Raw genomic sequence first — 26,123 nt, forward strand, 5'->3', positions numbered from 1 at the left:
CCCTCTGGGGGAAGGGATGCCTCAGCATGAGTCTGCTGAGGGGGACCCCCTTCCCCCACACCTCACCACACCCCCATTAAACATATCTTAATATGCTTTATCATTTTATAATCACAACACATTGTATCTGGCATGAATACCTAGGCTTTGAACTAGTCTTTTGTAAATAGTCAGTGGATATTATATGAGGCTTATGGGGTTGCTTTTCCAAAGGACTCAGAGCCTTTGCATAATATAGTCTGGAGACATACCTGGCAAACCTGGAAATATCTTATGGCTGAGAACTGCTTAAGCAATGGTTCCTCATGCCCATGTGCCTTTCTACCCATGCCCAAGTCCAAATAGTGGACCCTGAGACTCTTATATATGAATATATGCCTAGGCCAATAGCTTTGGTTAGTTTCTGCTAGCTCATAACTCAATTATCCCATTTAGAATAGTATGAGTTATACCATGTGGCTAGTTACCCTTTCTTCAGTTTCATGTGACTCCTCTTCATGTGGGGTGGGGCGATCTTCCTTGCTTGATTCGTCCCCAGAATTCCCCCCTCCCTTCCCCCCCCCACTGCTACCTTCTATTTCTTGCCTCAGGCCATTGGCATAGGCTTTTTTATTGTCAGATGATGCTTCCATGAAGTTCACAAGAGATTCTCTCTATAGTTCCTTCAGACTACTCCTAGATCAGACAAGAGGTTTTGGTTTGCACAAATTGACTTGCTAAAAATGCCTTTTGTGTAACAATATATAGGTTTTGCAATGTGGATTATGGGTTCAGTCCTACAGAGTTGAGCCTCCTGCTGCTGAGAAACCTAAATTCATCCTGCAGTGTCTCTGTCTCTCTTCAATCTTCCAGTGTGTTGTAACCCAGAACACTGACACTTGCCACATCCAACTTGGCTTTCTGAAATCTGTACACTGAGTTCTCAGGCAAATGAAGGGAAGGTGCTGGGTCAAAGACATTGTGTGTGTGTGTGTGACATGTATCTCACCAACATGAGAACAAACTTTAGCATTCCATTCCAGGAATGCAATAATGAGACAGGAGTGTGTGCACCGAGAATTGGAGAAGTCTGGATATCTATCCGCCTCCTCAGTTCAGATTTTCCAGCTGTCAGAGCCCAAACTACTATTCAGAACATCCCTACTGGCAGGCTCCTGTTTGAGCACCAGTCAGAGAGTCTGGCCAAAAGACCAAGCTGTACCGCCTCCCCTCCCCAGGGCCAGGAAGAGGCTGAGGGAGATGGAAAATCCGTCTTAGAGCAATGTCTTCAAGCATAATGATGGTATTCAAGAACTGAGTGGAAAACTTGGTGCGGAAACACAGGAACTATTTTAATAAGTAGGGCTGTCCCCGGAGTTAGGGGGCTGTCACGGGTTTGGAGTGTGGGACACGCCTATGCCCATCAATCGCGCTGTAGACAGGGGTACAGGGGCTAGAGGGGCAGCGAAGGAAGGCAGAGTGAACCTCCAGGCCCGGAATTTAACTGCGTTAAGAGCAGACTGGGCCAGAAGGTGGCCGGTGGTTCGTGGTGAACTTATGGGTCATCTTTTCTCTGGGCCTGGCCTCCCAGACTGGCCCGAGATTGGGGTCGGGAGCACTGCGGTATTTCTGCAGCCACTTACTGGTTTCTGGAGTGTCGGCCAGACAGTATTAAGTCTCTTTGTCTTGGAGGGATCAGGCAACACTAGCCCAGTTCGCAGATACGGGAGCCACAACGCCCCGGTGCTATTCTCCAGTGCGCACGCGTCAGCAACCCTTTGCGCAGCAGCAGGACGCTACTATAGTCATAAGTCTTGAGACTAACCCGAGACACCTAGGAACAGTGGAGCCCTCCACCAAGCTGCCTAGAGAAGTGCTTCCACCCGCAAACAGCGCACCGGAAGCGGAAGCGGGCCTAGGCCGTCCCTTGAGCGGCCATCTTGGAAGCTGAGCGGCGGTAGCAGCGGAGAGGCTGCGGTGGGTGCGGTGGGCTAAGTCCCAGCGCGGGTGCGGCTCACGGCGCGGGCCCCACTCTTCCGCACCCTGCTCTGGCCTCGACCACGGCGAACCTGAACGAGGCAGCGGCCTCAGGGAGAGGTGAGCGCTCGCGGGCTGCGCGGGGCCTTGGGCCGCTCGTTCGCCCCGCCGGAGCCGGCTGCAGCGGCGGGCGGGGACTCGGGGACTCCACACGTCGGGTCCCGTTCGTTACGTCGCCGGCTGTGTCCGGACCCGGAGCGTCCCTGCGCGGACCCGAGGTCGGTTACTGAGGGCGCTTGGGGTTCCTGGCTGGGGCTGGTCCATCGGGCAGGTTAGGGATTTGTTTTGCCACGCGGCAGATTCTCTCACGAAGAGGCCTGTTGGTTGGTGCACTTGAAATACTTTGAGGAGGAGCCAGGTTTGATATTTAAAAACGTATCCGGTGAGTTTGTGTTGTGGGGTGTGTAGCCGTTGAGTGTCCCCTTTCATCTTGAACAGTTAGAACCTCAGACTACTTAATAAACCCCAACAGGAACGAGGGTGTTCACAGTTATGCCCTTGAGGGTACCATAACAAAAACCTTTGGTAGTAAGAGTGGGACTTGGGCCCGGAACAAGACCCCGCCCATTTCGGGGGTCGGGGTGAGGACGGTCAATGCTTACTGCGGACTCTCAGCCAATGATCTCACTTCCTTCTTAGTGTACATCACTTAGGTGTATGTTTAACCTAAGTCAAGTTCTCAACATTTTATCAGATCCAGACAGACGATTAGGAAGAGATAAGGCCACAGTCCATTGTAAGCTAACAAGTGCAAACGAATATACCTTTTTGTAAGTACCGGCACAAGGTTTTTTTATTCATGCCTGATGTGTGTAATGGTAATTTAGCTTGGGGGGGGGTAAATTTTAGGATTTTATTTAATTAGAAAGGCCTGTGTATGATCTTAGGCGAGAGATAGATCTAGGTCCTAGAACTTGGAGTTATTATTCTGCATATTATGGTCTTCAGTGTCAGTTCAGTTCTCATGTGTGTAAGAAACTGGTGGTGTGGCTGTTTTTATGAGCCTCTGGCTTCCTCCAGCCCATGAAGTAATCCTGGAGAAGGTAAAACTCCCTGAAAATCCTGGCCTTGGGTGTGTCATGTACCCTTCAGATCATCAGTCAGGCTAAGGTCTTATTCCACACTGTTACCTAACCTGTGTGTAGTGGTGTGGGAGAGAGAGGTCCAAAAGGAAAAAGAACTACCTTGGCACAGTGATGAGGGACTGAAAAAAGACTGTTACCCTGCCATTGACTGGCTGCTTCCTGTCACCTTCCATCCCCTAGGAGAGTTATAAGAGATAATGCTGTTCTGATTGAGGTAAAGGAGGTGCAGTTAGGGCAGCAGAGTAGTGAATCATAAGTATGATTTTATATGCTTAACAGCAAGTTTGAGGCTGGAGATACTGCGTAGTGATAGAATACTTGCCTATTCCGCGAGAGGCCCTAGGTTTAATTTCCAGTGCTGAAAGGAAAAGCAGAAGTTAAAGGTGGTCATAGTGTTGGATGCTTTTAATGTCAGCACTTGGGAGGCAGAGGCAGAAGGATCTTTGAGTTTGAGGTCAGCCCGGTCTACATAGTGAATTCCAGGACAGCCAGAGCTATGCACTGAGACCTTGTCTCAAAAAAAAAAAAAAAGTTAATAGCAAGTGAAAAAACTTTTGTCCTGTGGTTGACTAGGCAGAAATTCTATTTTTTTAAAGATAAAATTTCTTTATGTAACCCTGGCCTCCTGGACTTCACTCTGTAGACAAGGCTGGCCTTGAACTTACAAAGATCTGACTCTCTCTGTCTCCCAAGTGCCATGATTAAAGGTGTGTGGTTCCACTACACTAAACTATTTTTCAAAGACAGGATCTTTTAAAAAAAAAAAAGAGAGAGAGAGAGAGGAAGATGTATGTATTCCAGGCTGTCTGGATAACCTACGATGACTTTGAATTTATGGTCTTCTGCTTCTACTTACTGGGATTATAGATAAACACTAACCATGCTTTACTTATGTGGTGCCAGGAATTAAATTCAGATCTTCATGCATGTCAGGCAGGCACTTCATAGCCTGGCACAACTAACTGCTAGTTTCCTATGTGTGCCCACTAACTTTGACTACACATCCTATCTGGTCACTTAGCTCAGTCCAAATACTGTTGTGTTGTTATTTTTTACTTGTTGGAGTATTAGCTTCAGGGGTGAACATAAGAGAAAGAACAAGGCTTGTAGTTCTGCTTGTGGATCATTGGATATTGCTTTGTTTCTTACTAGGTGCTGGGCAAGTTGAGCTCTCTGGCCCACATGGCTTCTGAAGCTAAGAACTTGGGGACAATGCTTTCTGGAAGCATTTCTTGGCCATGCTGGACTGTAACCTTGTTCCTGGTGTGAGCATTCTTGGATGCATCAGGCAAAAGCCCTTGATTCTGCCAGAAAGGTTTTTGTGCACTATACTCTTAGACCATGGGGTGGTGGTGGGTGGTGGCGGTGGTTGGTGGTGGTGGTGGTGGTGTGGTTGTGAGGTTGTAAAGGACAGGACAGGAGGCATTTGACTAGGGAAATCAGTGAGGTCCCTGATGGATGTAGCTTAGAATAGGTAGGGAAGGATGTAGGTGTATTTTCCACCAGTCCATATTAGGCTGGAAAGGTTGGGTTTTATTAGGTGCTATGAAAACTAGGTGGGTTTTGTTTTTGTTTTTTTTTAAGGGTTTGGCAGGGAAAAAAGCTGTTGCCATTTTTATCTGCTGTCTTTCGTGGGGAGTGAATGGTTAAAGTACATTGACATTAGTGTACAAGATCAACTGAAGTGTGAAGAGCTTGGGGGGGGGGTCTTGTAGTTGACAGGAAAGTAATTCGTTCTTGCATTATGGTTACTGGGATTGGAAGGAAGTGAGCAAGTCATACATGGATTAGGCTCTTTTAAATATCCCTTCCCCCATTGAGAGGCCACATGGGCACACTTGCTGAGACTGTGCCCATGAGGGATTGTGGTAGATGGCGTAGATAACCCTAGCCAAGCCATTCCCTCTGTAGGTCCTGAGGGTACAGAGTAAGCACATACCAAGACCTGTTTGTCATGAGGTGTCAGTACTGGTAGAAGAGGCAGATACAGTAGTCTGTAGTGATGGTATCTGCCAAGAAATAGGTCAGGCAAAAGGTTAAAGGTTGTTAACTCTCAAACTATGTATAAGCAAGTATTGAAGAGTGAAAGAGCATGTGGCTATCTGCTGGGAATAATTCTTACAATAGGATAGGCCAGGTTTATTTAGCTGGAAGATCAGGTTGGGGATTACTAGCTGTTATTGATGTTTGATGGTGCCTAGAGTCATGGTTAAAATGATCAGACAGCACTGTGTGAGATGGGTTAGGGAGAGGCTGGCCTGGTGATGGTGAGAGGAGGCTGCAATGGGGGAAGTCTGGGCTTCCAGTATCACAAGATAAAGCCATCAGTGACTGCCCATGTCCAGTTTGCTGTTATAGCCAAGCTCATCTATTTTTCATCTAAATTTAAAATAAATATATTTATTTTTGGCAGTGGGAGATGTATGCCAATGCACGTGCACAGAAGTCAGAGAAAAGCTTGTAATATCAGTTCTCTCCTTCTGCCATATAGATCCTGGGAATTGAATTCAGGTCATCAGACTTGGCAACAAACTCTTTACCCACTGAACCATCTCACCAGCCTATTATTTTTTTTCTAATTTGTATATCCCCAAATAGTCCCTCGATCATTTTAGACTAGTGGTATTCACACTTTATTTTTAGTTGTAGAAATTTTTTTTTTTAGGTTTTGTTTTGTTTTGTTTTGTTTTGTTTGTTTTTTGCTTTTTGCTTTTTGTTTTTTTGTTTTGTTTTGTTTTGTTTGGATTTGTTTTTTTCCAGACAGGGTTTCTCTGTGTAGCCCTGGCTGTCCTGGAACTCACTCTGTAGACCAGGCTGACCTCGAACTCAGAAATCCGCCTGCCTCTGCCTCCCAGAGTGTTGGGATTACAGGCGTGCGCCATCACCGCCCAGCAGTAGAATTTTTTTGTATGTTTCTGTGTTAAATTATGAGGACAGAGAACAAGTAGTTCTTCTCAATCTGTGACAGTGGGACCCTTAGTCTGCCTACCACTGTCTCTTCCTTATCTTCCCGAGTAGAGCTGAGGGGTCTGAGTCTGGTTCAGTCTTCTCTTTCTCTCTCTCTCTCTCTCTCTCTCTCTCTCTCTCTCTCTCTCTGTCTGTCTGTCTGTCTGTCTCACTATGTAGACTGGGCTGGCCTCAAACCCAGATCTGCCTGCCTTTGCCCCCATTTGCACAAACAACTGGTCTCTGCTCTTTAAAAGTTTTTGAGTTATATTTATTTATTGTTTGTGGATGCATATGTGTTTGTGCATGAGTGTGCATGTATGTGGACACGTGTGTGAAGGTCAGAATAAACTTGGAACAGTTCTTTTCCTTCTGCTATGTAGGTTCTGAGGAACAAGCTCCTTTCATCAGTCTTGTCAAGCATTTTTACCTGTTTACTGAGATATCTTCAAAGCCCCTGTCCCTTCTCTAGCATTTTCATGGTTTCCCTCCCAGTATGTATCCTTCACTAAAGCTGCCCTATGTTGAGCCCTCAGAGTGACCTTCCTAATTGTAGGTCCTAGGGTCCTAAGAAGGCTGGGGCCTAAAACTCTTGGGATTCTGGAAGTTTGGCCTTGCCTCTGTGGCTACTCTTGTCTTTGTTCTTTATTGTGTTTAAACTCCTGCTTGACCTGTGACCAATGTAGTCCCCTAAACATGCCATCTCCTTTGCCTAGTCCATGCATCTAGATCTCTGAAAGTTCTTGTTTCATTTCTTTAGCCTCACAGTCTGCCCCTGCCATTGTTACTTGTGACCAATGATAAGTGTATAACAGGCGCCTAGGGCCAGAAGACCAGTGGTATTCGCTGATTTTCTGCTGTGAAATGTCCATTGCGGTATTGCTGATGAGATTTAAAGGATGTGAGTAGTTGCTCTTTGGAGCTTGTGCAAGCTGGCGTCGGTATACCTGCCCAGGTCCCACTTGAATGAAATGTCCCATGTAAATTCTTGGAGGACTATAATGTAGTTTCAGGGTTCTTTCTACCTTGCATCTGTGTTCGGTGCTTGGTGTCATGTTACATACATGAAAGTGGTGGTTGTGGCAGGGACATATAGACAAAGAACTGAGGGACTTGGATGGGCCGCAGAAAGGGGAGTGGAGGCATTCATCTGCTGAAGTTCATAGTAAGGAAATCATGGTCTGTTTCGTTCTTTGTAAATAGAGATGCCTTTTTTTCTTTTTTCTTTTTTAAATAGATGAGCAATAACAGCAATAAGAGAGCTCCAACAACAGCAACACAAAGGTTGAAACAGGACTACCTTCGAATTAAGAAAGACCCAGTGCCTTACATCTGTGCAGAGCCCCTCCCTTCAAATATTCTTGAATGGTAAGATAGTTACTGTAATTACTTTATTGCAGGTTCTGTAGTGGTCCAGTTGGTAGGCCTGATCATGGCAGAGGCAGTCTTGTAACTCCTCAACTGTGGATGGATACTTGAGACCTGTCAATACTCTGGGCTTTGCAATGAGTGTTATGTCAAGAATATTATAGAGTCCTGCCTGGCTTAGACTAGGGCTAAAGGAGAAATCTTCTACCCTGGGGTAGTACTTATTGTGGGCTTTGGGTATATAACTCTCAGATGTTGTGCAAGTACATTAGGGTTAGGCTGCATTTTGCTTTCTGACATTGGAAATTAGCTATCTAGCCTGGGAACATTGGTGGCATCATTGACACTAACCCTCAACTCTGGCCTCAGCCGAGTGCTCCTAACTCTTGTGCTGACAGTGATAGAGCTTGTGAAAAACATTTGGTGTATGGGGGGGTTCTTTTGCTCTGTTAAAAGTGTGGAGTCACTGGGCACGGTGGCACATATTAATCCCGGGACTTGGGAAGCAGAAGCAGGTAGATCTCTGAATCTCTGAGTTCAAGACTAGCCTGGCCTACAGAGTGAGTTCTAGGAGCTACACAGAGAAACCTTGTCTTGAAAAGCCAAACCAAGCAAAAAGGGTAGAGTCACGAGATTTCATGTTCTCTGTGGAAATGCTCATTACTAGCTTTGAGAAATGAAATACAAGACTTTGACTCACTAAAAAGCCTTTCTTACTGGGTGTGGCACATAACCTTTAACCTCAGCATTCTGGAGGCAGAGGCTAGGTCCTGTTTTTTGTTTATTTTAAGACATTTCTCTTGCTTTGAGGGGTTTGATCTTTTAAACCCACCCCCATACCCCCAAAAAACTTTAATACTTGTAGAACTTTCCAAATCTAGGGGAAATTTTTCCTGAATTAAAAAGAAATATTTTGCAGTTTGGATGTTGTTGACAGAAGAAATGCGTGAGGGACCTTTTCAATGGCATTAGAATTAACCCTGTTCCAGAGCTGAAAATTAGATATAGTCCCAAGGGGGTAGTTGACGGATATGGGGACAAGTTTAATTGATGGGTTACTTGTTACCTGGTTTATGGGAATATCTTTGTTGTATGTGGAACTCCTCTTTATGTGCTGGTTATAGGTCTCTAAGTTCATCCTTTGATTTGATTATGTGCTAGGAAGGACTTGCTTGAGATTTAAATTAGATGAATTTTTTATTGCATTTATTGTGTTTGTGGGGTGGGTACACATGTACCAACACATATATGGGGAGGTCAGAGGACAGTTTGGGGAGTCATTTGTCTCCTTCTACCTTATAGAGTCCTGGGAATGAAACTCAGGCATCAGATTGGCAGTATGTGCCTTTACCCATTAATCTATCTCATCAACTCTCACTTAAGATTTGCTAGAAAGAAGCCTGCCAGTGGTGGCGCACGCCTTTGATCCCAGCACTTGGGAGGCTGAGGCAGGCGGATTTCTGAGTTCAAGGCCAGCCTTGTCTACAGAGTGAGTTCCGGAACAGCCAGGGCTATACAGAAAAACCCTGTCTCAAAAAAAAAAAAAAAAGATTTGCTAAAAAGAAAAGACCAAAAAAGCAACAAAGGGAAAGAGGTATGTGGGGGTGAAGTTCATAGGAGTGCAGATTTCTGACCCTGGGCATTTGCTCAAAGCACACTTGGCTCCCCAAAGCTTGGACAGCACATGAGATATGTCACTGAAGAAGCTCATTAGGCACTTAGTGCCCAGTAGCCTCTTTGTTCCCAGAAATAATGAATCTGAAACGGAACAATATTTGAATAAATGCCTAGGCCAATAGCCCTGGCTCTGTTCCCTAACTGGCTCCTATCTCAGTAATCCATTCCATTCTAGTCTAAGTTCTTCTACTGGTTAGATACTTCTCAGGTTTATGCATTTGTCTCCTCCAGTGTTGGGTCGAATCTACCTTGCCTGGCTCTTTCCCAGAATTTCCCTCTCAGTGGGAGCTCTCACCTCCTATTTCCTGCCTCAGCTCATTGGCCATAGACTTTTTTATTGACAGGTGATGCTTCTACACAGTATATAAAGATTCTCTCTACACAGGTTCTGTTTGAGGAGCCATTAGTGTCTGCCACCCACTAAAACACCAAACTCCTAGGAGAGAAGGATTCAGCATGAGCTATGATGTGTTTGTCCTCTTCTTATTAAGGTTGTGGGCATTGCCCCCAAACTGCAGTGTCAGGTCTTTTGTGAGAATTCTGTAGTTTTAGAGAATTTATGGTACACAAATCAAGTTAATTTCCTTCTCTCTCTGTTAGGCATTATGTTGTCCGAGGCCCTGAGATGACTCCTTATGAAGGTTAGTAGAAAATTCGGAATTGTTCCTTTCAATGTAAATGACAGTCTTTCTATTTTGATTATGTAGTAGTTAAAATTATATTTACTTCAATCTCGTCCTAGAAATGTTTGCTCATTTTGGTTTTGTTCTGACTATTTGAAACCATCTGCATTTCCCCAGCCTCTTATGTTGGTTAGAAGTGGAGAAAGATTTTTTTTAAATGTATATGGGTATTTGCTTGTGTACCATGTCCTGGAACCCACAGAAAAGGGGGTCAGTTTCTGGAGTTCTAGATGATTGTGATCCACCTTGTAGTTGCTGGGTCCTTTGCAAGAAAAGAGTACTCTTAATTGTTGAGCCATCTCTACAGCCCAGAGAAAAATGGATTGGAATAAATAGTAAGGCATCCTTCTGTTTCTAAGGCCAAACAAAGTGGAGATCAAGTTTTGCTAGATATTTTAGTGTCAGAGTAGTCTCTGAGCTTAACAGAGGCATGTAAGGCTTAGGAAGGTCCTAAGGGTCTTTACAGGACCTATCAGGGTCTCACCTCTCTATATTGCTTTCTAGTGTTGACCTGGTGGCCTGATCCCTCAGGTTACCAGATACCACTAGGGTCCTCAGTGATTTTTGACAAAGCAGTTCTTGAAACTTACTCAGTAGATTTCTGGAGTCCTATGGCAAGATTGACATCCCTAGACTAGTCCAGGACAGAGCACTGGCCAGATGGGTAGTGCCTCTGCTTCCAATCCTCAGGCCTAACTTCAGAGGGCAAAAGTAGCAGGTCTTTACCTAGTGGAAATCTTGTAGAGCACTGAGATGCAGGTCTGTGGGGCTCTGGGTTCCATTCTTAGCAGAAACAAAAAATACTACTGCTTAGAGCGTTTGGTTGAATGCTTGGGTGGTTCAGAATAATAAGGGCAGACTCTGTCAGGTTAGTTTGGCTGAAAGTTCTTCTTTGGTCCAGGATCCCAAGTGTTGGGGTAATTTTTTCTGGAGAATGAGTCTGCAGGGGCTATGGGGGAGATATATGTGTGTACCTGTCATGGATGATGGTGCTGACAGAACTTGTCTATGCCCCATAGCATCAGGGTGTGGGTGAAATGAGGGAGGCATACAGGCCATGCCTCTCTAGAAGTCCTTGAAATTTCTTTTGGTCAGTCTCTAGGAGACAGATGGGCTTCCAAATAGTTGGTAAAAATAATATGAAACACTTTGTGTGTTTGACATGCATGCATATATAGAAATGAATCATGGTTATCTCTAGTGGAATACCATGGGTACTACTTTGAGTTATGAAGTTATTTTGGGTTTTGTTTTTACTTTTTAAATATATTTGTGTGTATATGCACACGTAAGTGTATGTATGTGGCACTGTATATATGCAGGGGCTCATAGAGGTCCGTGGAGGTGTTGGATTCTCTGTAACTAGAGTTATAGATAGTTTTGAATAGTGATATGGGTGCTTGGAATCAAACCCAGCTCCTTTGCAAAAGCAGTAGGTACTCTTTTTTTTTTTTTTTTTTTTTTTAAGATTTATTTATTTATTTTATGAATATGAGTACACTGTAGCTGTCTTCACCAGAAGAGGGCATCAGATCCCATTACGATGGTGTGAGCCACCATGTGGTTGCTGGGAATTGAACTCAGGACCTCTGGAAGAGCAGACAGTGCCCTTAACCGCTGAACCATCTCTCTAGGCCCCCAATAGGTACTCTTAACTGCTGAACCATCTCTCCAGCCTGCTTTTAAATTTTAAATAGCATTTAACCACTATGTGACAAGATCTCTTGTAGCATCAGACCAATCAAGGCTTGCTGATGTGGTGATGGACTAGAGAGGGTAACTCTGAGAGATGTATAAGCAGAGAGCCCTGGAGATTGACAGATCTTGCCAACTCAACCCTGGCCTAGTTCCTAATCTGTAACTCTAGTGTCTTAGCTGTCAATGCTGGTGTACTCTCTGTTCTTCCATCTTTTTATCCTCTTCTGTATCATCTCTGGGTATTGTCCCTCAGGCTGCCACTTTACTGAACCTCTTTTCTGCATCTCCTCAGCTGTCCCTACTCAATGGGACTAACCTTTGGCAGGTATAGATAATATCCTCTCAGGGTGTATAAGGAATCCTTGTCTTGGTCAAGAGCTTTGCTCAGTCCTCAGTTTCTTGTCCTCTGGTATATGTTGCTGTTGATGACTACTTTTCTGATATGCTCTTTCTCCTTGGTTTTTGAGCTATTCTGTCCCTTCCTCCTTGCCTTCCTAGTGGCTCCTCTGCAACTCCACATTTTTGTCCTGGGGTCTATGGCAGTCCTGTATCTAGTGCTTTTGGACACACCCATCCCAAGAATACAAAATTGACTTCCACATAATGTGATCCTATTCATGTTTTAGTAATGCTAAAGGCTCACTTTAAACTTCACATGAAAGGACAAAGGACCTAAAGTGGATTCCAATTTTTTTTGGTTCTGTGTTCTCTGGGTTTCTGTTTCTACACTTGGGCCATGGTTATGCTTGTGGCCCATCCTCCTGGACTCTTCTTTGTGCTCTTCTTGGGTAGGCTTGTAGAGGACCTTTTGCTGACTGTCCTATGGCAAGAACTGCACTTTGATTTCACGGGGAGGGTCTGTCTTGCTGTAATCATTTGGTAAAAATATTCATCATGCTTTAAAGGTGAAGCCTTTGGCTACCTATAAATGCTGAATATTCTTTGTAATTTAACTTGTGTCTTAAGTCAGTGGTAGGCTTCTTGCTTAGCATGTGCAAAAGGCCCTAGGTCTAATCACCAGCATAACCAATCAATAAGTAATGTGTATTTATACACAAAGAATCACATTTCACTGTGGGTATGGGTACACATGTGTTTGCTGGTGTACTCACTTATGTGAGGAAGCTAGAGGAAGGTGTCAGGTCTTTCTATTCCATTTGAGTCAGGGTTTCCCTGAACCTGGAATTGTAATTTTTCTGCTAGACTAGTAGCCACTAAGCCCCAGCAACCTTCATTGCTGGAGTTGTAGGCATACCCAGAATCATTCCATCTTGTTCTGTGGGTTCTAGAATGCAAACTCTGATCTTAATGCTTGCATAGCTGGTTCTTAATTTCTTATTCATCTCTTCGACCCTCATTTGTATTCTATAAGTAGGTCTCTGATATTCAGTGGCTTCTTGTTTTCTTATCCATTTGCACTGTGTTGTGTCATGTAGATTTCACCAAGCTCATGCCTGACAGCGATTCTTGTGGTCCTTTTCTTTGAAATGCAAGTGGGTGCTTGTTTTCTTTTCATCACTGCAGACAAATCCTGGTGCTAGGATTGTATTTTCTAGGAACAAAATGAGTAGTGGAGAAAGCAGGGCTCTAAAGCAACTGTAATTGTCTTCCAACACCTCGGTTCTCAGTAAGGGAGGAGCATGAAGATTTGGGAGAGAAAGGGGTTGCTCTATAGCTGTAGCAGGACAAGTGGTGCAAATAGGACTCCTGTGCAAATAGAGTCAGATACTGGGGGACAGTAGCATAAGCCCTGGAGAATAAAGTTAGTAGTTGGTTGAGCTTGTGAACCAGCATAGGGAGAGGACAGTGGGAGACCATGGGCTTGGGATGCCAGCTAGAAACTGGGTGAGGTTGGTGGCAGTTGAGAAGCAGTTGCATTGGATGTTGACAAGGCTAATACATTTTTTTTTAAAGATTTATTTATTATTATATGTAAGTACACTAGCTGTTTTCAAACACTCCAGAAGAGGGTGTCAGATCTCGTTACGGGTGGTTGTGAGTCACCATGTGGTTGCTGGGATTTGAACTCAGGACCTTTGGAAGAGCAGTCAGTGCTCTTAACCGCTGAGCCATCTCTCCAGCCCAGGCTAATACATTTTTTTCTTCACATTTTTTTTTTTTTGTGTGTGTAGGTGGCTATTATCATGGAAAACTAATTTTTCCCAGAGAATTTCCATTTAAGCCTCCTAGTATTTACATGATAACCCCCAATGGAAGATTTAAGTGCAACACAAGGTAAGCTTCCTGGTGATGCAATGCTTTGAGCTGTCTGTGCTCATGGGAAATGTACATTCTTGCTTACAAAGTCACTTTCTTTCAGGCTGTGTCTCTCCATCACAGATTTCCACCCAGACACATGGAATCCAGCGTGGTCCGTCTCCACCATTCTAACAGGGCTCCTGAGTTTTATGGTGGAGAAAGGCCCCACCTTGGGGAGCATAGAGACGTCAGACTTCACAGTGAGTGTGGTAGTGCCTCGCTTGGGGCCTTGTGGCACCGTGACCTCCAACCTTTAATCCTAGACTGATTCTGTCCTGAGACACGGGACAGTTTTCCTCTTGAGCAGGTGGAGGCTGTATGGGTCTCCCACTAACCAGCTCCTTGTTCCTGCCCACATTGTAGAAATATCTCTGCTTTGGCTGCCTCAGACCTTACTGTCCAATTCTGTCTCCAACTCTGCTTTTGTCTTTTGCTAAGCATCCCTGATACTCCTGTACTCCTCAGGAGACTTTGTAAGACTTGATGTGGGGACACAGAACATATGTTTCCTGTTTGTTTTATTTCTCTAACGTTTAGATTGGAATCATACTTAGTGTTAATTGATAACAAAATATAAATAAGCCTTCATAAGACTAATTTTTGGGGAAAAGAAGCATTTTAGGTGCTTTCTGTAATATTGACTACATGAGATTTTGTTTTGCTTTGCCATTAGGATTTCATTATTAGCATAGGGTGTTTGGAACTCATCTATGTAGAATAGGTTGGCAGTGAATCTATAGTGATTCTCTTACTTCAGCCTCCTATATTGCTGGGATTGCAGGTGTGCACCACCATATCCAGCTCTTTTTTAGTTTTTTTTTTTTTTTTTTTTTTTTTTTTAAGACAGCCTAGTCTACAGAGTGTGTTCCAGGACAGCCAGAACTATACAGGCAAATTCTATCTCAGAAAACAAAATTAACTTTCTGACTGATGATTCTCTTCTCTTTCTTCCTAGAAAAAACAGCTGGCAGCACAGAGTCTAGTGTTTAATTTAAAAGATAAAGTCTTTTGTGAATTATTTCCTGAAGTTGTGGAGGTAAGAAAGCAAATGTTGGAACTTAGTTTTGTCTTCCTTTCTGTTAAAAACACTTTCAGGTTTGATTGTTTCCCAAGAGAACCTGTATTTATGTGCTTATTACTATGTTCCTGTAGGTGTTGTAGTGGGATTGCAGGCTCTCCTGGTTGCTCTGGGATATAGACAAGTCTGTGCTGGTCATGCCTCCAGATGTACACACTATTGGGTGACAGAGCTAGCTCTTCTCCAGGACCCTACAGTGCAGGAAAGACAGAGCTTAGGGATGAGGGAGACTCTGAGGAACATACAAGTGTCCCCACAGAGGCATGAAGCTTGCTGATCAGTGGCCATCTCTCAAGAGATCACCATCAGTGGCCAGAAGGTACATCAGTTGCCTTGTGCAAGGGCTGGGCGTGTACTATGTCACAAGTGTTCCCTGGTCTGGGCTGAAAGGTGGCGTAGTCCTTGATGGCTCACTGTTACTCAGCCTTGCTGCCACAACTCAGATACAGAATAGCAATGTTGACACCTTGCTTACTTTCTTTACCTGTAAAATGGGATGAAAAGCTATTCTCAGATTAGGATCTCATGTAGAGGAAGGGAGAACTGTGTTCTGGGTGGTAGACCTGAGCTTATAAAAACTTGAGTTCCCCCAAATGAACAGGTTAAGACAACTGAGGGTTTTTTGTGTTTTTCTCTCAGGAAATTAAACAGAAACAGAAAGCACAAGATGAACTAAGTAACAGGCCCCAGAATCTTCCTTTGCCAGACGTGGTTCCTGATGGGGAGATGCACCGTGGCCAGAATGGGATCCAGCTCCTCAATGGGCATGCCCCTGCTGCTGGCCCAAACCTTGCTGGGCTCCCACAGGCCAACAGGCATCACGGACTCCTGGGCGGCGCTTTGGCGAACTTGTTTGTTATAGTTGGGTTTGCTGCCTTTGCCTACACGGTCAAGTACGTGCTGAGAAGCATAGCACAGGAGTGAGGTTCACAAGCCACAGCCTACAGTTGCTGCTGAGGGACACAGGGGCCAGAGCTTGGTGCAGGCGTGGTGGACATGCTGCTGAGCACAGGGTGGCCTGCCGGACTCCTGGGCGTCACTTTTTAAAAACCTTAAAAAGAAAGCAAAAACCAAAATGTGATTTGGAGGAGATTGGAGGCTCTTGACTGCCTCTTGAGGTTGACATTGGCAGTGCCACTCACGCTTTGGTTTATTGCTTACCTCCTGTGTTGTCTTTTGAACCTGTTTAGTAAACCTGTTTTGTTTGTTTTGTTTTGTTTTGTTTTTCATTTTATTAGATTTGGTCACTTAAAAATATAAAACTTTAATGCCTATCAAATACTCTGTGTGTGTTCTTAGTGAAGCCAGTGCTGCAAACCTTCAGGGGGCTGGTAGCAGCTATAGTCGGGAGGGTCTAGGAGAGGACTGATTTGGTCTCATTGTAAAACTGCTTATAAGTGAGAGACTCACACAAAGTGCTAGTTCTGTTTTCTGTTAAGGTAGAAGAATCAACCTGCTCTCTGACCACAAAGTGTTACACTTAGAACAGTGGCAGAGGACTATAGTGAAGGCTTGGGGGTGGCCCAGGTATTCCTGTCAGCTTTAGTACCTCTCTGTTCTTTCAGCTCCTTTGAGTGATGGAGAAGTAGGAACCCTTGGTGCCTCTAACCTTTTCTCTGAATTCCTTATGTCTGATTGACCATAAGCTAACCTCCTATGTTGGCAGACAGTGGAGAACTCTAGACTCAGTCCACTGGGTCTAGACATTTAGATGCTTATTCAGGTTCTTTCATTTATCTTTAAGGAAGGTTACACCATCCTTCCAGGTGACCTGTGTTAGATGTTGATCTCTACAGATCATGGAGAGGGAAACTGCCCAGAAATACACCAGGTTTAAGTAAACTGGCAAGCTTTCAGTTTTTAGTCACTTGCCTCCCTTATGGACATCATTTCTTTGGGATTTTGCTTAATTTATCTGCAGTAGTTGTTTGGGACATGTGCAAGGCACCAGGTGGAGGCAGTGACATTGTGTTGGGCATCAATCATGACCAGGGGCTCCTAAAAGGCTTCTAAGCCAGCCTCCTTTCAGGGCTGAAGTGCTCCCATGTGATCATCTTTAATTCTGTTCTGTAATTTACAACTAGTATATACCATGTAGCCTTCTCCTGAAAGGTCTTTAGTTTAGTTATGCCTTTCTTCTTAACTCCACAATATCCCTTCACTGGTAGGCTGTGACCAAGTGTCATGCGTGGCTTGGGGGAAGGGTATGTTCCAGCTGCCATACCCAAAAAGGTGGATAGACAGATAACCCATGGCTGGGCCTGTGCAGCCTTCGACTAAGGGCTGAGAGGTATCTGCATGGCATGGTCATAGTGGGTGGAGCCCTACAGACATGTGCTTCCTTCTATCGTTAGTTCTTCCCAGGTCCCAGAGTGCTCCATTGCAAATTACCTCAGCTCAATTATCTCAGTTCCAAATTTATGTTTCCAGAAGTTCTTATAAGACAGTGCATTATCAAATTTAGTTCTCCATGAAATCTCAGCACCCCCACCCCCAACACAGCCTTTGTGGGAGTTTGGGGTTTCAAGATTGGGTTTCTCTGTGTATCCCTGGCTGTCCTAGAACTCACTCTATAAATCAGGCTGTCCTCCATCTCAGATCCACATGCCTTTGCCACCCAAGAGCAAGGATTCAAGGTGTGGGCCTCTACTGCCTACTTGAAATCTCAACTCTTTTTTTTTTTTTTTTTTAAGATTTATGTATGTTAGTACACTCTCTGACTTCAGACACATCAGAAGAGGGCATCAGATCCCATTACAGATGGTTGTGAACCATCATGTGGTTGCTGGGAATTGAACTCAGGACCTCTGAAAGAGCAGACTGTGCTCTTAACCACTGAGCCATCTCTCCAGCCCTTTTTAAAATTTTTTAATTGGTTACTTTGTTTATTTACATTTCAAATGTTATCCCACTTCCTGGTTTCCTCTCCAAAAAAATTTCCATCCCTTTCCCTTCCCCCTGCCTCTACAAGGGTGCTCTCCCACCCACCTTCCTACTCCTGCCCTACTGCCCTAGCATTCCCCTGCGCTGGGGCATCAAGGCTTCACAGGACCAACTTTTTTTTTTTTTTTTTTTTTTTTTTTTTTGGTTTTTTGGTTTTTTGAGTCAGGGTTTCTCTGTGTAGTCCTGGCTGTCCTGGAACTCACTCTGTAGACCAGACTGGCCTCGAACTCAGAAATCTGCCTGCCTCTTCCTCCCAAGTGCTGGGATTACAGGCGTGCACCACCATGCCCGGCTGCCAACTTTTATTTTTTTTATTTTTTATTTTTTTTTTTGGTTTTTCGAGACAGGGTTTCTCTGTGTAGCCCTGGCTGTCCTGAACTCACTTTGTAGACCAGGCTGGCCTCGAACTCAGAAATCCACCTTCCTCTGCCTCCCAAGTGCTGGGATTAAAGGCATGCGCCACCACCGCCCGGCTAACTTTTATTTTTTAACCTTAATGTTTTTGTTTGTTTGGTTGGTTGTTTTTTTGTTTTTTTGGATTTTGGTTTTTTTCGAGACAGGATTTCTCTGTATAGCCCTGGCTGTCCTGGAACTCACTCTGTAAACCAGGCTGGCCTCGAATTCAGAAATCTGCCTGCCTCTGCCTCCCAGAGTGCTGGGATTACAGGCGTGCCGCCCAGCTCAATGTGTGTGTGTGTGTGTGTTAATTGAATATATTTATTTACATTTCAAATGTTATTTCCTTTCCAAGTTTTCCCCCCTTCACAGAAAACCCCTAACCCATCCTCTCTCCCCCTGCTTCTATGAGAATATTCCTCCACCCAACCCACTCCCACCTAACCTCCCTCAATTTCCCTACCCTGGGACATCTATCGAGCCTCCATAGGACCAAGGACCTCTCCTCCCATTGATGCCTGACAAGGATTCCTCTGCTACAAGTGCAGCTGGAGCCATGTGTACCCCTTGCTTGATAGCTTATTCCCTGGGACCTTTGAGGAACCAACTCTTAACAGCCCAGAATGAAAGAAATGTAGGAAGTGCTTGTTCTTAGGGTAGAAGAAAAAAGCAACCTAATCTCTGGCCACGAGGTGTCGCACTTTGTATACAGCTGAAGAGTGCTGTGAAGGCTTGGTAGGTTAGTCCCAACACTTCTCCCCTCTTCCAGTGTTTTTTGAGTACTACAGGACCCTATAGTATCCACTGTGTGTTGTGTGCACTTGACCCCAAATAAAAGATGACCTTTTTTCCCATTGGTTCAAGCATGTCTGACCTTGTTGCTTTTCTTGGGAGAAGTCACTGACGGGGGCAGTTGGTACCCTGGACTGGCCCTCTCTTAGATCTTCCTTGTACAGGCGAAAAATCTCCAAAGCTCATGCTTTATTGTTATTTAAAGAGAGAAGGGTACCTGGGAAGGAAACTTTCCCCCTTGGCCACTTCTATTCTCCCTTGAGAAAAAGGACTCTCAGGTAGCCTTTGGGAATTTTTTTTTAACAGGGCCTCATGTAATTAAGGCTGGTCTTTAATTCTCTGTATGCCTCCTAGGTGCTATTATTTTAGGCCAGAGTAGCCTTTGGGAGTTTAATTACAGAATGAGTGAGAAGAAGCATCTGTGCCTAGTGAGCCAATAAGTTCCTCTTGAGCTGTTTTCTCCAGGACTTGGATGAGAGCCAGTAGCAGCTGCTCCTGGGGACCACCTTGGTCAAGGTTTTTGTGAACCAAAGTAGGATCCTTTTGATTATTTTCCAAGTTGTTTGTGTCAGGGAGTTGTTGAAGCTGGGAAACTGGAAACTCAAGTTCATCCCTAGGCGCAAAATGAGTTCCACACTGTGGTATCTCTGTGACAAGGCAAGTCTAGACTACCTATTTATAAACTGCCTGGAAAACAGAGCTGTGGAATCCCACTATCAGAACACTAAGAAAGGCTAGGCCACCAAGAAATAAGTGGACCAGAAGAACAGGGTGCTGCAGCTTTGAAGAGGAGGTCTCTGGGCTAAGGCACTTGCCCTCCCAAACCCTGAACTTTGAACTTGGCTCATAGAGGCTTTCTTGGCATATATAACACACACACACACACACACACACACACACACACGCGCGCGCGCGCGCGCGCGCGCGCGCGCGCACACATGTGTACACACACAACACATGGTACTTCCCTTACATTCTCACCTATCCCTGCGTTATTTGTTAGGCTTCTCTGATTTGGTGTGGCCTGGAGCTGTGATTGCTTGCTTGATCACCTTTCATTCTTTTTGGAGTGAGAATTGAGAGGGGGCTCTATTCTAGAACATCCTCTCTCTCTCTTTTTTTTTTAGAGATTTATTTATTTATTATGTGTAAGTATACTGTAGCAGTCTTCAGACACTCCAGAAGAAGGAGTCAGATCTAATGGACGGTTGTGAACCATCATGTGGTTGCTGGAATTTGAACTCAGGACCTTCAGAAGAACAGTCAGTGCTCTTAACCACTGAGCCATCTCTCCAGCCCTCTTTTTTTTTTTAAAAAAAAGATTTGTTTATTGTTATATCTAAGTACTGTAGCTGTTTTCAGACACACCAGAGGAGGGCATCAGATTTCATTATGGATGGTTGTGAGCCACCATGTTGTTGTGGGATTTGAACTCAGGACCTTCAGAAGAGCCGTCAGTGCTTTTAACCACTGAGCCATCGCTCCATCCCATCTATTCTAGAACATTCTGTTCTGTTTACCAGGACCCATACCTACTGGGACCAACCAGTGTGTTGGGGACCAACCAGTGTGTTGGGGATGCAGCTTTTCTTTTCTTTTCTTTTCTTTTTTTTTTTTGGTTTTTTGGATTTGTTTTTTTTTTTTTTTCGAGACAGGGTTTCTCTGTATAGCCTTGGCTGTCCTGGAACTCACTCTGTAGACCAGGCTGGCCTCGAACTCAGAGATCCGCCTGCCTCTGCCTCCCAGAGTTCTGGCATTACAGGCGTGCGCCACCACCACCCAGCTGCAGCTCCAGTTTCTTTATAGAGCTGTTGGAACCACACCTGACTGTTCTTAGTCACAGCTTTTACCTGTTGGAGGTCATCTGGCTATTGGGAATCTTGAGCCAGTCTCAAGGGCCACTACGTCATAATCACTGAGCCCAAGGTACTCATTGGCTTGGCTTGTCCTTAGCTAACCAACTTGCAAGGTGATTCAGAAGGACCTTTCTCTGGGGACCTGACACTATCATTCAGGAGTACTGGAAGGGGAAATTGTATTGGTCAGAGATGTACAAGGACCAGTTCCCCCTTGCAGTGTAGCCTGGGCCTGTGAAGTGTCTTAGAAGACCCTAGGGGACTGACAGTGGAGCAACAGACTGTAGAAGTTGGCCCTATATCTGTTGAAGAGTCAAGATAGATCACCAGCCTCTCCATGCTGTGCCTTTTCGCAGAGGTCAGCCTGGTAGGCCCCTTGTAAAAGTAGGGGAGGATTGCTAACTGGGAGAGCTAAGCAACCAGGTAATGTCCTACTTCCTCCCCCACCCCCCTCCCCGGGGCCCTTTGTTGTGGTTTAGGGTAGGGCTGCTTCTGGGCCTGAATAAGATAGGTCGGGGTGGGGGTGGGGTGGGGGGAAAGTCTGGGAGATTTGTACAGAGCTTCCTAAAGTGAAGGAATCACTTGGATTCACTTCCCTGGAGGTGTGTAAAAGAGTTGACAGTCCCCATGCCCACAGCCGGCTTAACTAAATAGATATCCTGCTGAGAGGAGACCAGAGACTGGGCCAGGGAGATGCGGGCCAGGGAGCCCAGCTCCTCCCAACTCCTTAGAAAGGGGTGATGGAATCACTAGTCATAGGGGTCCCACCTTGCCCCGCCCCACCTTGCCCCGCCTTCCAAGCAGTGCAAGTTCCCCGTGTGAGTCCTCCCCTTGAAGCCTGAGAGGCCTAGGAAGGAAGGAGGTCTCTTTTGGTGGCACGGTTGCCGGCAAGGGCACTGAACAGGAGGATAGGTCGGCAAAGAGGAAGAGTTCTGGCTCCTCCTGCAGACATGCACCAGCGACTGCTGGGCTCGTCCCTGGGCCTCGCCCCCGCGCAGGGGCTCTGAATGCCTGCTGCCGTCCCCAGGAGAACACTGGCCGGGGCTCTTATCCCTAAGCCTCTGCTTGCGGAGACTGAGCTATGTGGGCCTGGGGCTGGGCCGCTGCAGCCCTCCTCTGGCTACAGACTGCAGGAGTCGGAGCACGGCAGGAACTCAAGAAGCCTCGGCAGCTATTTGTGCGTGTGGATTCCCCCAATATTACCACATCCAACCATGAGGGATTCCGAGGCTCCATCAAGGTATGCAGAGGCCGGGAAGCATGGAGGTGTGCTGCTCTCGGCACAGCGTCAAAGCTCAGACTGTCTCCCGACCTCGACAGCTCTGCTATCCTATTTCCAGGTTGCACTGCATGAGGCTTTGATCACTGGTCTTGGCTTAGAGTTTGCCCCCACTAGGACAGGGCCTGACCTGTGGGGGAGCCTCCCTCTGCCATGTCTGGTGGGTCTGAAAAGAAGAGGGGACTCTGGTGGGGCAACAGTTAACTCTTTGAAGCCTCAGTGTGCTTTTCAGCAGTCTGATGTCATTAGGTAGAATTGCTGTCTCAGGTGAGGGTGGAAAAGGACTTCACTTCAGGCATCCTGGTAAATGAATGGGTCACCTTATGCATCATAACTCCTAAATAGGATAGCCTGACTAGCCTGTCCCCTGTGCTTTCCAGGGGTCTTGTGGTAGTCTCATCTGCTGTGGCATCTTGCATGCAAAGTACCCGGTTCTTAGAGTTCTCTTGAGAGTCCCTACTACTACCATCCTATTGGCCCCCAAGACAGGAAGGGAAACAGCTCTTACCCAAACAGGATCTTCCTGGCTCTGTATCTGATCCTTGCATCTCTTTCCTAGGGTGTCTCTGTGTTGGCCAGCTTGGCTGCCTCTCACCCTACATCAAACCACCTCAAGCCTGAGGCCCCATTTTCCTGATAGGCAGAGTGAGCAGAGCTGGGGGAGCAGAAGTTGTGGGCTGGTTCCAGGGCAGGAAGAAGGGAGATTATGACCGCTCACAGTAGTAGTTCCTGCAGGTGTTGGGTCCTGAGTCACCCTCCTTAGAGATAGAAAGGGAGGTTGTGTCCACCCAGTTGCGTGGAGGCAGTTTTTTTCAGCCCTGCTCTGGTCATCTTTCCAAAGGTAAGGACAGGAAACAGTTTGAGAAGATCTTGTTGGGGTGGAGCCTCTGGGAACTCACTCTCCAGGTGTCCCTGCTCTTTGTGCTGGGGTGGGGCTTCTACATCTCCTTGCAGCCTTTGCCCTTGGCTCAGCAGTGTCTGATGATGTTCTCCAGGGGTCAGACAGATACCTGATAGAGAATTGTGGTGCATGCATATGTCCTTGCATCTGTCCCTGGGTGGGACCAGAGGGGGAAGCAGTGTTTGCAAGTCCTTTCTAGCCTACTAACCTGTCTGGAAGAGAACATCTTTATTTCTGATTTGGATCTCCAGTAGCCACCTTGGTTTTACTCAGGACTGACCTTGTGCTATGCCAGAATCCTTGGCTTACTCTGGTCAATGAAGTCAGGAATATCTTGAGACAACTAGCCTGTCACAACTAGGCTAGTGGCTACTACACTCCTATCCATTCCACACACTGCTGGCCTGACATACAGATCTCCACATCCTAGTTGTCCCCACAGACAGGCTTGGCCCTTACCAGACATACTCTTCCCAGCCATATCCATGTGTCTGTAGCTACCTTATCTCACTTAAGGCTAACCTCTCATTAGAGACACACCAGGCTTGCCCAATTTGAGTTCATTATGCCCTTCTTCATGGGAGCAGGGCCAAGAGGGGTCATGATCATTTTCACAAAGGCCCAAGGTGCTTTAGTTTCAGGTTCTTGCTTTCACAGAGGCCCAGACCTCACCTTTCCTGTTCCCTCCTCTCACCTCCAACACTCACACTCATGGGGACATCTAGGTTCATTTGGAGAGTCCCTTTGGGCCATGACCCGAGTTATTCCAGTGACATCTTCCTATGTGTCTGAATCCCCCACTAACTTGAAGTTCACAGATACCTGTGGGGTGGTGTATTAGGGGCCTGGTGGTCAATACACTAGCCTTGCATCTCTGGCTTTTCAGCCACCTGAAGCCTCTGGACCTGAGCTCTCAGATGCCCACATGACATGGTTGAACTTTGTCCGCCGGCCAGATGATGGGGCCTCTAGAAAACGGTGTCGTGGCCGGGACAAGAAGTCGGTAAGGACTTGAGCTATGTGAGACCAGCCCTTTCAGGTTCTCAACATAGAGAAAGGGGTTGGGGTGGGGGGACTTCTACTCAGATTCACTTTCTTTTACCTCTTCTAGAGAGGCCTCTCAGGTCTCCCAGGGCCCCCAGGACCCCCTGGCCCTCCTGGTCCCCCTGGCTCCCCTGGTGTAGAAGTTACCCCAGAGGCCTTGATGCAGGAATTTCAGGAGATGCTGAAAGGTAAGATTGCCCTGTACCCAGCCTCTCTCAGAAGCCTGGGAAGCTCTTACAAGGATAGAAGGGACCTGACCCAAAGTGACCCTCTTCCACAGAAGCCACAGAACTTCGATTCTCAGGACTACCAGACACATTGTTACCCCAGGAACCCAGCCAGCGGCTGGTGGTTGAGGCCTTCCACTGCCGTTTGAAAGGCCCTGTGGTAGTGGACAAGAAGACTCTGGTGGAACTGCAAGGATTCCAGGCTGTGAGTGGGGACACAAGTCAAAATAATATTTACATATTTGGGGATTATATAATAAGAGGACAGGATACAGGAGTAGAGATACTATTGTAGAGGGTGAGAGCCAGCCTTTGTTAAAGTTAGGAGCTCCGCCTTGTACTAAGACAAAAGTGGGACCTAGAATTGCCATCCCCTATGATAGCTTTTTGGGTCCTATCCACCCACTGAAGCCTAGAGCCTTTGCTCTAAGGCCCACATGGGTGTAGACATAGAGGTCAGCCCTGTCCTTTCCACAAAGAGAATGAGGCCCAGGAAAGACCTGTTTGGGGTTGGGATATATAGGTGTCTCACTTGGATAAAGTGTACATGGTGAGGATCCAGGCCTTGGATGCAGCCAGTCATCTCCTGATTTCCACAGCCTTCTGCCCAGGGTGCCTTCCTGCGGGGATCTGGACTGAGCCTGTCCTTGGGCCGATTTACAGCCCCAGTCTCTGCCATCTTCCAGTTTTCTGCTAGCCTGCATGTCGGTGAGCCAGTCTATATATTCAGTATGGATGGTGGGTAGGTTATCCCTTGAGGGTTGGTCCCTCAGAGATGACATCTACTCTGCTCGGAGCCAATCACCCTCAGACACTTGAACATGTTCTGGGCAGTATCCTGAAGCCCCTCTACCCATAGACCACAGTGAACTGCAGGGCAGAGGCCGGTTACGTACCCGGGACATGGTCCGTGTTCTCATCTGCATTGAGTCTTTGTGTCATCGTCATACGTGAGTCCCACCACAATCCTCTGGGGTCTCTCCTTGGCCTGAGATTACAAGTGGCCACCTTAAGGGGTGTCTAAGCACCATGGGCCAGTGGCCTCAAAACTGTTGCCCTGTGGTGCTATGCCCAGGTCCCTGGAGGCTGTATCAGGTCTGGAGAGCAACAGCAGGGTCTTCACAGTGCAGGTTCAGGGGCTGCTGCATCTACAGGTAAGCAACAGGTGGGTGGGCTTCTCTGGCCTGGGAGGGCCTTACAGCCTAGTGCAAGTAGTTGCTCCGGACTTCTGAACATTTGTGCCTAGGAGGGTGCTGTCTGGTCAAGATGCTTTTAGATCTGTATAGCTAGTGCTTCAACTGTTGGGGGAGTATTGGCTCCAAATGCTATTCCTATGGGTGGGTAGGCTACTAGATTGGGGACACCCTCTAATGATGCCCGCCATGATGTCTTTAGTCTGGACAGTATGTCTCTGTGTTCGTGGACAACAGTTCTGGGGCAGTCCTCACCATCCAGAACAGTTCCAGCTTCTCCGGAATGCTTTTGGGTACATAGAGAAGCTGAAGAAACGACTGAGGATTGAGGAACCAACACCTTGCTTCTTAGAGGAGCTGAAAAGGACTATTCCCCTTTCCATAGTTTTCATAGCAATAAAGAACTCCAAACTTCTTCATCACTCTTGGGTGCTATCTGGTTATTGTGTTGGTAGAAATGGCAACTGGGTGGCCAAGATATGAGCAGGAGATGTACAGCAAGCAAAAGATTATCCATATGTGATCCCAGAGCAGAGTGTAGCCCCAAAGAGGGACCAGAATAATGTCCTCTCACATGGTCTCCAGATAGACTTATAGCCAGTGGTGGGAGCAAAGCTTCCTGGTAGCTTCTCTACCTGCTGAGGCAGAGGCAGGCAGATGTCTGAGTTTGAGGACAGTATTA

At 46.2% G+C, this 26,123-nt stretch overlaps 2 protein-coding genes across 6 annotated transcripts; both read left to right on the forward strand.

Annotated features, from left to right (window-relative positions):
• Positions 1–1,845: 1,845 nt before the first annotated feature.
• Ube2j2 (ubiquitin conjugating enzyme E2 J2) lies at positions 1,846–16,023 on the forward strand. 5 transcript variants are annotated; one of them, XM_052178422.1, is made up of 9 exons: positions 1,846–2,076; positions 2,711–2,786; positions 4,254–4,416; positions 7,285–7,415; positions 9,693–9,733; positions 13,606–13,708; positions 13,794–13,932; positions 14,688–14,768; positions 15,450–16,023. In XM_052178422.1, the coding sequence occupies exons 3-9, from the start codon at positions 4,381–4,383 to the stop codon at positions 15,732–15,734; spliced, it is 816 nt and encodes a 271-aa protein (XP_052034382.1). In that variant the 5' UTR covers positions 1,846–2,076; positions 2,711–2,786; positions 4,254–4,380; the 3' UTR covers positions 15,735–16,023. The 5 variants fall into 5 exon arrangements, with proteins under 5 accessions (XP_052034382.1, XP_052034380.1, XP_052034384.1 ...); XM_052178420.1 differs by lacking the exon at positions 2,711–2,786; XM_052178423.1 differs by lacking the exons at positions 1,846–2,076; positions 2,711–2,786 and adding an exon at positions 2,083–2,234.
• Positions 16,024–21,385: 5,362 nt separating this feature from the next.
• Positions 21,386–25,853, forward strand: C1qtnf12 (C1q and TNF related 12). Its single transcript, XM_052178426.1, has 8 exons — positions 21,386–22,037; positions 23,864–23,980; positions 24,089–24,209; positions 24,302–24,453; positions 24,848–24,956; positions 25,108–25,198; positions 25,324–25,402; positions 25,644–25,853. Exons 1-8 carry the CDS (start codon positions 21,879–21,881, stop codon positions 25,740–25,742), a joined length of 927 nt encoding a protein of 308 aa, XP_052034386.1. The 5' UTR covers positions 21,386–21,878; the 3' UTR covers positions 25,743–25,853.
• Positions 25,854–26,123: the final 270 nt, after the last annotated feature.

Source organism: Apodemus sylvaticus, chromosome 3 (genome assembly GCF_947179515.1).
Source record: "Apodemus sylvaticus chromosome 3, mApoSyl1.1, whole genome shotgun sequence".
NCBI classification, from domain to species: Eukaryota; Metazoa; Chordata; class Mammalia; order Rodentia; family Muridae; genus Apodemus; species Apodemus sylvaticus.

Coding starts and splice junctions, on each gene's coding strand:
- Ube2j2 (XM_052178422.1), top strand. CDS start 4,381: ATGCATCAGGCAAAAGCCCTTGATTCTGCCAGAAAG. Junction 4,417..7,284: donor CCCTTGATTCTGCCAGAAAG/GTTTTTGTGCAC, acceptor TTTTTTAAATAG/ATGAGCAATAACAGCAATAA. Junction 14,769..15,449: donor TATTTCCTGAAGTTGTGGAG/GTAAGAAAGCAA, acceptor TTTTTCTCTCAG/GAAATTAAACAGAAACAGAA.
- C1qtnf12 (XM_052178426.1), top strand. CDS start 21,879: ATGTGGGCCTGGGGCTGGGCCGCTGCAGCCCTCCTCTGGCTACAGACT. Junction 22,038..23,863: donor GATTCCGAGGCTCCATCAAG/GTATGCAGAGGC, acceptor CTGGCTTTTCAG/CCACCTGAAGCCTCTGGACC. Junction 24,957..25,107: donor TTCTGCTAGCCTGCATGTCG/GTGAGCCAGTCT, acceptor CTCTACCCATAG/ACCACAGTGAACTGCAGGGC.